Here is an 11,961-nt window from a genome sequence, read left to right on the forward strand (position 1 = left end):
CTCTTCCGACGCATTTTGTAACTACGATCTCTGCAATCGAGTCCAAGGCATACTTGACCACACTGTGAGAACACTTTATGTCTTGCTCTATTTGTCTCAGACCATCCAGCATCATGAAGTGCTTTAATTCGGACTCTTTCTTTCTCAGTGAGTTCCGCTTCACCATTTTGAACAGGAGTGAGGAATTTCAAACTGAATTCACGTTTTTATACCTAAATTTGAGCCAGCACACTGGAATTCTCTGAGAAGTCAGAAATTAATCAAGAATAACATAAAACCACTAAAACACATTTTTCTGTTCAGGAATGCAAGTAAATAACTGTAATTTGGCATCTCAATCAAAAAATAATAATGTGCTTTACTATTTTTTTCTACTTTTTTTGTAAAACAGTAAATTTGAAAATTCATGGATAACAACAATAATTATATTTTAGCATTAAAGATATAATTTTGATTAAAGAGCTTGCACATACTGGTGGATTAACCATTACAGAAACATAAAAAATATTTTGGTAATCAACAATGCTGTTAATATAGGGCAGCGGTGGCAAACACCTTACACTGGGTGGTTGTCTAATAAATTTGTTAAGCACTGTATATGCATTTGATTAATTTCTGTGAAGAAGACAACAAAATCCAAGAGTTATTTTAGACGTTTATATCTGTATTTATTTCTTATAAAGCTGCTTGGACTATTAAAACGTGGGTATGGTAGTGAAATTAATAGAAAATCATAATACAGTCATAGAATTGAGTTCCTAAAAATATAAGGAAATATCGTTGGATTCATTGCAATATCCACAGGAAGTAGTCTGTTCACTATTTTATACACATTGCCGGTTTTACACAAACCTCCTGCAGGTATATAAATTCACCATTTAGGTTCATTGTACAGTTCATTGTTCTGTGGTGTTATTGTTTTTTGTATAAGGATATAATGAAATATACATAAAGGAGTAGGCTGCTTTTTCTCCTTTTTAGTAATTGTATGTGGGTGGGGGGCGGTGGGGGTCGTCAGTGTATATACAATGGTAAAATAGGGGTCCCTTAAGAAAAAGGTTGCTATTGTCATGATATTACCTGTGATGATTATGAGTTTAATCACCATAGTACCCCATCGTTGCCCTGTAATTATAGAGACACCAGCTTGTACAATGTGACATAACGACTTTGTGATTAAACCTTTTTCAGAATGGTTAATTTTTCTGAGAATGACAGATCTTAACAAATAAATGCACTTTATTTGATCATATTTTTAAAGTTGATATTCTCAGCCTTTTATTAGAGGTGTGTGTGTTGCTTTGTGTAGATATTTAGATAGTACTCACACATACACAGGCTCTCACAGAACAACTCACTGACCATCTTATCATTTATTGAATAAAGTGCAATTTTAATAAGTCATAATTTCCCACTGAATCCTGTGTTGTATCAGGGTAACATCTGCCATATTTTGTTCAAATTCATTACTTGAATTTTCTTTCAATAAACCACATGGCATGTCATCCAGTGACAGAGACACAGTGAGGAGCGTTTACATTTTGTGTTGTTAAGATATCATATAGAATTTACTTTATGGCAACATCGGATCTCTGCAAGCAGTCAACATTTTACAATAAGAGATGTTTACATGTATTTCGTAGTTTGGACATTTGCATTCCATACATGATAGGATTTAAAAGAGGTTGTAGAATCACAAAATACAGTGATAGAGTGACTCGCAGCACACTGGGTAAACTGCTCATATCAAATCTGCTCTGAAGTATTTCAAAGACACACCCAAAAGAAAAGTTCAGGAGGGAAGCAAGGTGAGGCATACAAGTACTGACAGCCTTCTGTCTGGTCTGTTTGGAACCAGCAAAACAAATTTTGAGAATCTTCATGTAAGAGAAAATAATTGGAAGCAGAGGGACTAAAATAGAGAGAACAACACCAAACAATCCATGGATGTTATTCACTTGAGTATCAGAACACGCCAACTTAACAACTAGGTAGTTACGGCAATACAAACTGTTTATGCTGTTTCCACACAGTGTCAAACGGATGTTCAGGAATATATTAATGACACATCTGACAAAAGAGTACAACCATACCACAATGATAAAGATAACCGCCTTGTTAAACGTCATACGTGTGTTGTATTGTAGAGGACAACAGATAGCAAGATATCTGTCATAAGACATGATGGCTAAGGTACATAATTCTATATTTGCATAAGAATACAAGCAGAAAATCTGCAGGAAGCAAAAGGGAGCAGAGACAGTGTGAACGTCGGAGAGGATCTGAACCAGAAGGAATGGGAACAACCCTGTACTACCATACAGCTCATTTACAAACAGGCTGCACAGAAACAGGTACATAGGTTCATGTAAGCTTCTGTTCATGCAGATAACCACAATGAGAGACGTGTTGGCAATAACAATAACAATGTAAAGCAACGCAGTTATCATGAAATAGAAGTATCTCAAACTTCCAACATGCATATAAGCTCCAAGAATGAAATAAGACAAAGTTGAATTAAACATCGTTCTTTAAAGGTATGAAATTATTAATATACGTTTGCTTCTCATTTTTTACAATAAATTAGCTGTTGGCTTCAGACATCATTTTGAAAAACAGTGACATTGTAATATTTCTTGAGCTTGACACTGGCTCCTCAGTAACCACCAGCTTTTCCTTGAAAATGATCAAAAGGGAAGAAAAGGGTAGAAAATCTCACAAGCAGCCCAAACTCACAGTTCACTGGCCTCCCTCTCAGGGCCTTTCAATCTGTAGATGAAATGTGTTGTCGCCTGCTGCAGTCACCTCTAACTGCCAGCTGCAGCAACATCTGTGGCTTTATATACTCTTTGCAAGCTCAAACTCCACAAATCTGGACATGGTTAGTGCAACAAGTCCTCAAGATTAAATGCCAGACTACACTGTTTGTAACAGACAGGGTTTTCGGATCAGCAGGACGTTTCTGTGTCTTCAAAACTGTTGGAAAAGAAATCTCCTGAATGATCTGACAACGCTCTGGTTAAAAGGGTTTCTGCAGGGTTTATCAAGAGTCAAGTATCAAGAATTCCTTAATACCACATAGAGTGTAATTTAATAGCCTTTTCATGGTCATACTGGTCAAAGAATGACAGAAAACCAGTAGGGACAATAAGGTCTACAATTATTTATTTAGTACATTTATATACATTTTTGTAACAATAGACAAGACTTTTGTTCATCACATTAAGTTTCTGTAATACCTTGTAATAGGCCTGGGCGATAACACGAGCTATGTACCGGCGATGTGACACGACACCAGAAACAGGTGGAGAGTGAGTGAGAAAGAAAGGACAGATTCAATCTAAAGTAAAGTGGGTCAATTCAACCTTTTTCTCCTGGTCTTTATTTAAAATAGGTCAATAACTCGATCAGCTGTCTCCGGTGTTCACGGACATCACCTCACTGGAGACATGCCACGTGCCAGCCTGCTTCAAGGCCTCCACCATCATCCCCGTCCCCAAAAAACCAGGGCCCACAGGATTAAATGACTACAGACCCGTCGCCCTGACCTCTGTGGTCATGAAATCATTTGAACGCCTGGTCCTGTCCCACCTCAAATCCATCACTGACCCTCTGCTGGACCCCCTGCAGTTCGCCTACAGAGCCAACAGGTCTGTAGACGACGCCGTCAACCTGGCTCTACACTTCATCCTCCAGCACCTGGACTCCACAGGATGCCAGGATCCTGTTTGTGGACTTCAGCTATGCCTTCAACACAATCGTCCCGGCTCTTCTTCAGGACAAGCTCTCCCAGCTGAACGTGCCTGACCCCACCTGCAGGTGGATCACAGATTTCCTGTCTGACAGGAAGCAGCATGTGAAGCTGGGGAAACACGTCTCAGACACCGGCTCCCCTCAAGGCCGTGTTCTTTCTCCTCTACTCTTCTCCCTGTACACCAACAGCTGCACCTCCAGTCACCAGTCCGTCAAGCTCCTGAAGTTCGCAGACGACACCACCCTCATCGGACTCATCTCTGGTGAGGATGAGTCTGCCTACAGGTGGGAGATTGACCATCTGGTGACCTGGTGCAACAGCAACAACCTGGAGCTTAACGCTTCAAAGACAGTGGAGATGGTTGTTGACTTTAGGAAGACCCCCCCCCCCCCCCCCCCCCCCCCCAACACAAACACAAGTTATACGTTATATTAACGTACATCACCCCTGTCCCCCCTGCGTTACATTAACGCACCCACCCCCTACTGGACACTTTATCTGGACACTTTACCTTATTTTGGTCACTGCACTGTTGTTATTTATCTTATCTTATTTTTATTTTTATTCTTATTCTTATTTTAGCTTTTATATTCTACATATTTGTTGTCAAAACAATAGCACCTTCAGACCACAGCAAATTCCTTGTAATGTATGTTACTTGGCAATAAACAGTTTCTGATTCTGATTCTGATTCTGAGTCACCGGCCGTTTGCCTCCTCCAACCAGTCACTCGATCACCATATTGATGATACGTATGTTTGACTCCAGTGAATATAAATAGTTGAAGTGATCAATGAAGGATTATCATAGATGTGTGAACAGGAACACTTGTCCTTGATTACTGCTCCACAGAACGTGCTGCCTCTGTTTTCTCAGGTTTAGATGTGAAGCGTCGCGGTTAGCTCAGCGCTGAATAATCATGGATATCGACTGAAATGAAACTTTTTTTTTTTGTGATAAAACTTTCCGCCCAGCTCTCTGTTCTTTGAGAAAACTAAATCCAATGCCTTTTTTAAGACTTTTGAAGACCTGCAGGGTTCAGGTTTGGTTAGGTTAAGAGTCACGGTTTGGGACTCCTTCGGGTCAGGTCAGGGCTACGATAATAACCACTTGGTTAATCTGCGGTACGATCATATGGTTCATCTGCCAAGACACAGAAATAAAACCTCTCAGATTTTCAAATGTTCCATTTTTCTATCCAACATTCCACAAATAGAAAATTAGAAAACGACTCTAAAATCTTAATTAAACGTTCAACAACTGACAAACTTAAAATGACATTTTAGAAAATGGAATTCACTTTTCCAATTTTCTTTTTTTCTTTTTTTTTGGAACATTGAACATTGAATTTTTTCTGGAACATTGAACTGATGAGCGTTTCACAGACTGTGACCAGTCGGCATTTTATAACAAAACAGCTGTTTATACGCTGTTTGTATTTTGGACATTTGCAGTCCACGCATGATAGGATTCAGAAGTGTTTTATGATGAGCAGCTAGATGATCTGCTGCAATGCTGGACGAGTTGTTTTGTCACTTTAACTTTATAAAGTTAACATTGAATTCTGCTTTTAAACCATTTATATTTACATTGTCAAGATTAACACATTGTCTTCATTTTGTCGAAGGTTTTTGCTGTTTTCAGAATCAGTTGTTTGTTTGGACGAAACAGACAAACGGCTGAAAACGAGGACGACAGATGATGGACATAAACAAACTGTACAAACTGTCAGTACTTAAAGACAAGATGACCAACAACATACAAAGTCTAAATACACGGCAAGTGTTCTGCAAAGGACGGACGATGGAGACCCACTTTAGATCCTGGGAGATAGTGGATCAAGACACCTGCAGGTTTCCGCAGCAGACATATGGTGATGGGGGGCAGTGCTGGGGGGCTCCTCCCGAAGTCCACTGTCTTCTCCACAGTAGGAGCATGTTAAGCTCCAGGTTGTTCTGACCGCACCAGAGGGCCAGACCTCCCGTCTGGGTCTCCTGAGGTGCAGTCGTTGGTGGGAAGGGAGAAGACCAGTGTTGAGAGCACTTATCCACTTAACCAGTGCTGATTGTCCGGGTGCTGGATGTGATGTTCCCTAGCCTCCTGTCAGTCAGGAAGTTGTGATCCACTGACAGTTGGGGGCTGGAACAGTGAGCTGGGTGAGTTGGGAGTGGAGGACTTCTGGGATGCCGAGCTGAAGTCCACAAACGGGATCCTTAAATATATTCCTGGGGAGTCGAGGTGTTGCAGGATTTAGTGCAGTCCCATGTTGACTGCATCATCCACTGACCTGTGTGTCCGGGAGGCAAACTGCAGGGGGTCCAGCAGGGGGCCCAGCAGGGGGCCCAGCAGGGGGCCTGTGATGTGTGCTCTGCTCTACATGTCTCTGGGCTCATGGACTATAATCACCACTATGAATACTCGTGTTAACTTTCCATTATTGTTGTTTGTTTTTTGTTGCTCCAACATTATTTCAGCTCCGTCCACAGTCACTGTTCATGTCAGCCATATATAAAGACAGTGAATGATTTACTGATACCTTTTATGTCAACATCGAACTTCTGTGACCACTCAACATTTTATTACAGAACAGGTGTTTATATGTTTTTCGTATTTTGGACATTTGCAGTCCATACATGATAGGATTCAGAAGCGGTTGTATGATGAGAAAATACAGAGACAGAATGATGCGCAGCATGCTGGGTACACCGGTCATATCAAACCTGCTCTGAAGTATTTCAAAGCAGCAGCCAAAAGAGAAATTCAACAGAGACACGAGGTGAGGCATACAAGTACTGACAGCCTTCTGTCTGGTCTGTTTGGAACCAGAGAAACAAACGTTGAGAATCTTCATGTAAGAGAAAAGAATTGGAAGCAGAGGGACTAAAATGGTGACAACAATACCAACAAGTCCATAAATGTTATTCACGTTGATGTCAGAACACGCCAACTTAACAACTAGGTAGTTATGACAATACAAACTGTTTATGATGTTTCCACACAGTGTCAAACGGATGGTTAAGGACAAAGTAATTAGAAATTTTACAAAAGAGTACAACCATACCATAATGATAAAGATAACCGCCTTGTTAAACGTCATACGTGTGTTGTATTGTAGAGGACAACAGATAGCAAGATATCTGTCATAAGACATGATGGCTAAGGTACAAAATTGTACGTGAGCATATGTATACAAGCAGAAAATCTGCAGGAAGCAAATGGGAGCAGAGACAGTGTGAACGTCGGAGAGGATCTGAACCAGAAGGAATGGGAAAAACCCTGTACTACCATACAGCTCATTTACAAACAGGCTGCACAGAAACAGGTACATAGGTTCATGTAAGCTTCTGTTCATGCAGATAAGCACAATGAGAGACGTGTTGGCAATAACAATAACAATGTAAAGCAACGCAGTTATCATGAAACAGAAGTATCTCAAACTTCCAACATGCATATAAGCTCCAAGAGTGAAATAAGACAAAGTTGATGAAGTTGAATTCAGCATCATTCTTGTTTGAACAACTACAAACTACAAAGTGTGCAATTACTGAAAAAGTTTGTTTTCATCACTTAATAATAAATAGATTAATCATTAGTTTGTTTAAATATATAGTATCACATGCAGCCTAAACTTACCCAGCCATTAAACTCCCTGCTGTCGTCTTCGCTCACAATCTGCTGTTTTATACCTTTCAGAGGAGCCACGTCCCAGCAGGCCGGGCCGGAGGCATCGTTAGCAGCGCGCACTCGTCTTCATTTCAATGGCGACTTTCAAAAGTGTAATGTGACGCTGCTTAATTAGAGTACGGTTTGATGTTTTACGGGGGGGGGTTGTTTTTGAATCAGGAAGAAAAATGGAGTAAAGAGGCGACATACAGGCGCATCTCAGTGAATTATATATATATTATTTATTTCAGTAATTCAATTCAAACAGTGAAACTCATATATTATATAGATTCATTACACACAGAGTGAAATATTTCAAGCCTTTATTTCTTTTAATTCTGATGATGATGGCTTACAGCTAATGAAAACCCAAAATTCAGTATCTCAGAAAATTAGAATATTACATAAGACCAATAAAAAAACGGATTTTTAATACAGAAATGTCAGCCTACTGAAAAGTATGTTCATGTATATGCACTCAATACTCGGTCGGGGCTCCTTTTGCATGAATTACTGCATCAATGCGGCGTGGCATGGAGGCGATCAGCCTGTGGCACTGCTGAGGTGTTATGGAAGCCCAGGTTGCTTTGATAGCGGCCTTCAGCTCGTCTGCATTGTTGGGTCTGGTGTCTCTCGTCTTCTTCTTGACAATAGATTCTCTATGGGGTTCAGGTCAGGCCAGTTTGCTGGCCAATCAAGCACAGTAATACCATGGTCATTAAACCAGGTATTGGTACTTTTGGCAGTGTGGGCAGGTGCCAAGTCCTGCTGGAAAATGAAATCAGCATCTTCATAAAGCTCGTCAGCAGAAGGAAGCATGAAGTGCTCTGAAATGTCCTGGTAGATGACTGCGTTGTCTTTGGACTTGATAAAACACAGTGGACCAACACCAGCAGATGACATGGCTCCCCAAATCATCACTGAATGTGGAAACTTCACACTGGACTTCAAGCAACTTGGATTCTGTGCCTCTCCACTCTTCCTCCAGATTCTGGGACCTTGATTTCCAAATTAAATGCAAAATTTACCTTCATCTGAAACGAGGACTTTGGACCACTGAGCAGCAGTCCAGTTCTTTTTCTCCTTAGCCCAGGTAAGACGCTTCTGACGTTGTCTCTGGTTCAGGAGTGGCTTGAGGAATGCGACAGTTGTAGCCCATGTCCTGGATACGTGGTGGCTCTTGATGCACTGACTCCAGCCTCAGTCCACTCCTTGTGAATCTCCCCCAAATTCTTGAATGGCCTTTGCTTCACAATCCTCTCAAGGCTGCGGTTATCCCTGTTGCTTGTGCACCTTTTTCTACCACACTTTTTCCTTCCACTCAACTTTCTATGAATATGCTTGGATACAGCACTCTGTGAACAGCCAGCTTCTTTAGCAATGACCTTTTGTGGCTTACCCTCCTTGTGGAGGGTGTCAATGACACTGTCAAGTCCGCAGTCTTCCCCATGATTGTGTAGCCTACTGAACCAGACTGAGACCATTTAAAGGCTCAGGAAACCTTTGCAGGTGTTTTGAGTTAATTAGCTGATTCGAGTGTGACACTGTGAGTCTACAATATTGAACTTTTTCACAATATTCTAATTTTCTGAGATACTGAATTTTGGGTTTTCATTACCTGTAAGCCATAATCATCAAAATTAAAAGAAATAAAGGCTTGAAATATATCACTCTGTGTGTAATGAATCTATATAATATGAGTTTCACTTTTTGAATTGAATTACTGAAATAAACAAACTTTTCATCAATATTCTAATTCACTGAGATGCGCCTGTATGAAGGTTCGTACTTTTTTTTTCACATTTGGCTTTCGTCTACTCGGTGCTGCCCCTAGAGGCCGGAGCACTTCCGTTGTGTTGACTGGATGTGCAGTGTTTTTCTGTTGCATTTCTTTTCAGGGTTTGTGTGTTTTTGACTTTGTGTCTGTATTAGCAGCAACGTTTGCTGTTAATGTTTTGGTTCCGGGTTTTATATGTTTTTCTGAAGCTGCAGCATGTTTCTATTAATTCTATAAATGTTTTGGGCCGTTGTAGTGCGTTTGCCCTTGTTGGCCACCGTACATTTCTATCGAGTAAATTTACATACAGCAGCATCACACACACACACACACACACACACACACACACAGCAGAACGGGCTTCCATACAACAACAAAGCTACAGTATAAAGTTTCACAAAAGAGATCATGAAGATACAGTTCCCGGCATCCAACCTACTGCTCTCATGATTTAGTTTGCTTCAAATGAGGCTCAATGTTTCTCCTGATTCTCCCTCAATATTACAACATTAGTCCAACATCGCCCCAGCCTGTGGGAGTAGCATGCTAGCCTATAGCTATTAATGTGTTGGCAAAAACATAGTGTTAGGTGACAAAAATACTCATCAGGGGGTCATCTGCGCTCTCTGCCCTGCTGGTCTTGGTTGTCTTCTCCAGTTTATCATCGGGTTCCTGAAGAAGGTCTCCAGCACACCTCAAAGTAAAAACTTTCTTGTTCCAGAAGAACTCGGCTCTCTCTGTCGATCCAGCACTGAGGACATTATCGCCTCAATCGACTACATTTACCATCAACTCTGAGAGACATGCACATGAAACAGAAATAGGTGGCCGCTGGTGGCCGTTAGTCTAAATCTAAACAGTGTACCAGGTGTATTTGGTGCTTGTGGACTGTGGACGGGTCAGGTGGGGGCGCTGACAACTTGCAGCTTGTTGAACTACATTGATGGACAGAGTCTGTTCCGGTCTGGTTCAGTTGACAGTCGGAGAAGTAGGTTTCTTAGTCACGGCTCGCTGGTCTCATTAAGATCCACCTCACTCTGAAGAAGTTCTCTGTGTTTCTTTCCCTTTAGAAGGGACACTTATAATATAAGGAAACACAAAGAGTGACTGACAAGACGAACACATGTTGGTGTAAACAGCTGCTATGTGTGCTTTGTCTGTTCTTTGTTGGTTTCAGCTTTAACCCTTATTCCAATAGCAATGGTTTGTCAAGGACTAAGACCGTATTCAAAAAGCCTAAAATGGTCCCAACCCCAGGTTCTATGGGTACAGACGTAGACCAGTTTGATTCCCTCTCTCTCCCTCTGTCTGCCTCTGTCCTATCAGCTGTCCAATACAGGCAGAAATGCCAAAACAAAAAAGTCTAAGGGCTCAGAATGTTACAGCATTTACATTTCATGACTGCTGAACCTGAGAAAACTAAGAACATCACCCCCTTCGCCCCCCCAGTGACGGCTCCTCGTGTCCTCTGGATGTTACAGTTTATTCCAACATTTACTGACCAGTGAAACTAATTTTTTCCAATGTGTGTGTCCATCCTGAGGTGTGCTGTCACACAGCGGTCTGAGGGGAGGTCATTATGGTCCTCAGCCCTCTGTGGACCAGTGAAACCAGTAGTGAAGTCTGCTCAGGCTGATTGGTCTCACTGGTTAACACCTCTGACTGTAATTAGCTTCAGAGGGAATTATTGGAAACTGTGTCTAATGTGAAGATGCCTCAGGGACAGACATGTTGACAGGCTGAAATGACCTTTGACCTGAGGGACTACATTAATGAGCTGAGGTGATCTCACCGGAGGACCGGCGGACCGGAGGACTGGCCTTTGAGATTACTTCTACATTAGTTACAGATGAGAACAAAGTTAGCTTGTGCAAAAGTTTGTATGTATGAGCATTGCTTTAGATTGCTTGTCAGCAGCTCCAGTGATCAGTGTTTCCATGTCAGATGTGTGATGTTGAAGACGTTGCTCATAGTTGTGAACCCAAGAATTCTCTCCACTTCTGCAGCTTTTAGCCTCTTTTAGCTCCTGCTTGTGTTTTAGGCACATTTACTGTATATTTCTACCAGCGGCTCCGGCTGATGTCATGTTTTGATTTTTCTGACCAATATTATGATTTAAATTGCAATTCTCTAAAAATAATCTCTAATAATCAGAAAAGGCAGGGGCGGTTTGGACAACTCACAGCGTTTGCGACCGTTTCCTCTTCAACAGGTGAAGCTGACACTTTTCTACAGCTTGTTAATGTGAAATCCTCACACTCCAGTGTTCACTAAAGATTCACTGACAGGCTGGGGTTCAACCATGAAGCGCTCTTCGTCTTTATGTCAAGTCTGCAATAACATGCGTTATGTGACACGACTCCAGACTCACGTCGTTGCCACTGATGCGAGGTTATGAGTTACAGTAACGGACGAAGAACAAAAACAACAAAACAGCTGAGGCATGAAAACATGCAGCAGCACGGCAACATTTATAAAAAGCTAAGCTAACGTAACTTTAGCAGGTGCTGTGGATGTAACGCTAATGTTACTTCTAGTCTTTCATGTTGCTGTCAAAGCAGAAGGAACGAGTCAGTTCAGGATGTCAACAGTCAAACATCTGGATCTGGAAAAATCAAGAAATATCAACACGTTCAGCTTCTCCTCTCGAGATAAACACAGACAGTGAATCAGCTTCTGAATGATCAGCTGCTCTGCAGCTCTGCCACACAACAGAGATGGTGACAGCTGTAACCACGGTAACCGTACACAACAGAGATGGAGACAG

The 11,961-nt window shown here is 41.5% G+C and overlaps 2 protein-coding genes across 2 annotated transcripts; both read right to left on the reverse strand.

Moving 5' to 3' along the window:
• Positions 1 to 1,610: 1,610 nt before the first annotated feature.
• On the reverse strand, positions 1,611 to 2,525 carry LOC139285381 (olfactory receptor 11A1-like). Its single transcript, XM_070905945.1, has one exon. The coding sequence runs from the start codon at positions 2,523 to 2,525 to the stop codon at positions 1,611 to 1,613; it is 915 nt and encodes a 304-aa protein (XP_070762046.1).
• Positions 2,526 to 6,293: 3,768 nt separating this feature from the next.
• On the reverse strand, positions 6,294 to 7,259 carry LOC139284860 (olfactory receptor 2A14-like). The gene has a single exon (XM_070905198.1). It carries the CDS (start codon positions 7,257 to 7,259, stop codon positions 6,294 to 6,296), a length of 966 nt encoding a protein of 321 aa, XP_070761299.1.
• Positions 7,260 to 11,961: the final 4,702 nt, after the last annotated feature.

The sequence above is a fragment of the Enoplosus armatus genome, chromosome 5, assembly GCF_043641665.1.
Source record: "Enoplosus armatus isolate fEnoArm2 chromosome 5, fEnoArm2.hap1, whole genome shotgun sequence".
In the NCBI taxonomy this organism is placed as follows: domain Eukaryota; kingdom Metazoa; phylum Chordata; class Actinopteri; order Centrarchiformes; family Enoplosidae; genus Enoplosus; species Enoplosus armatus.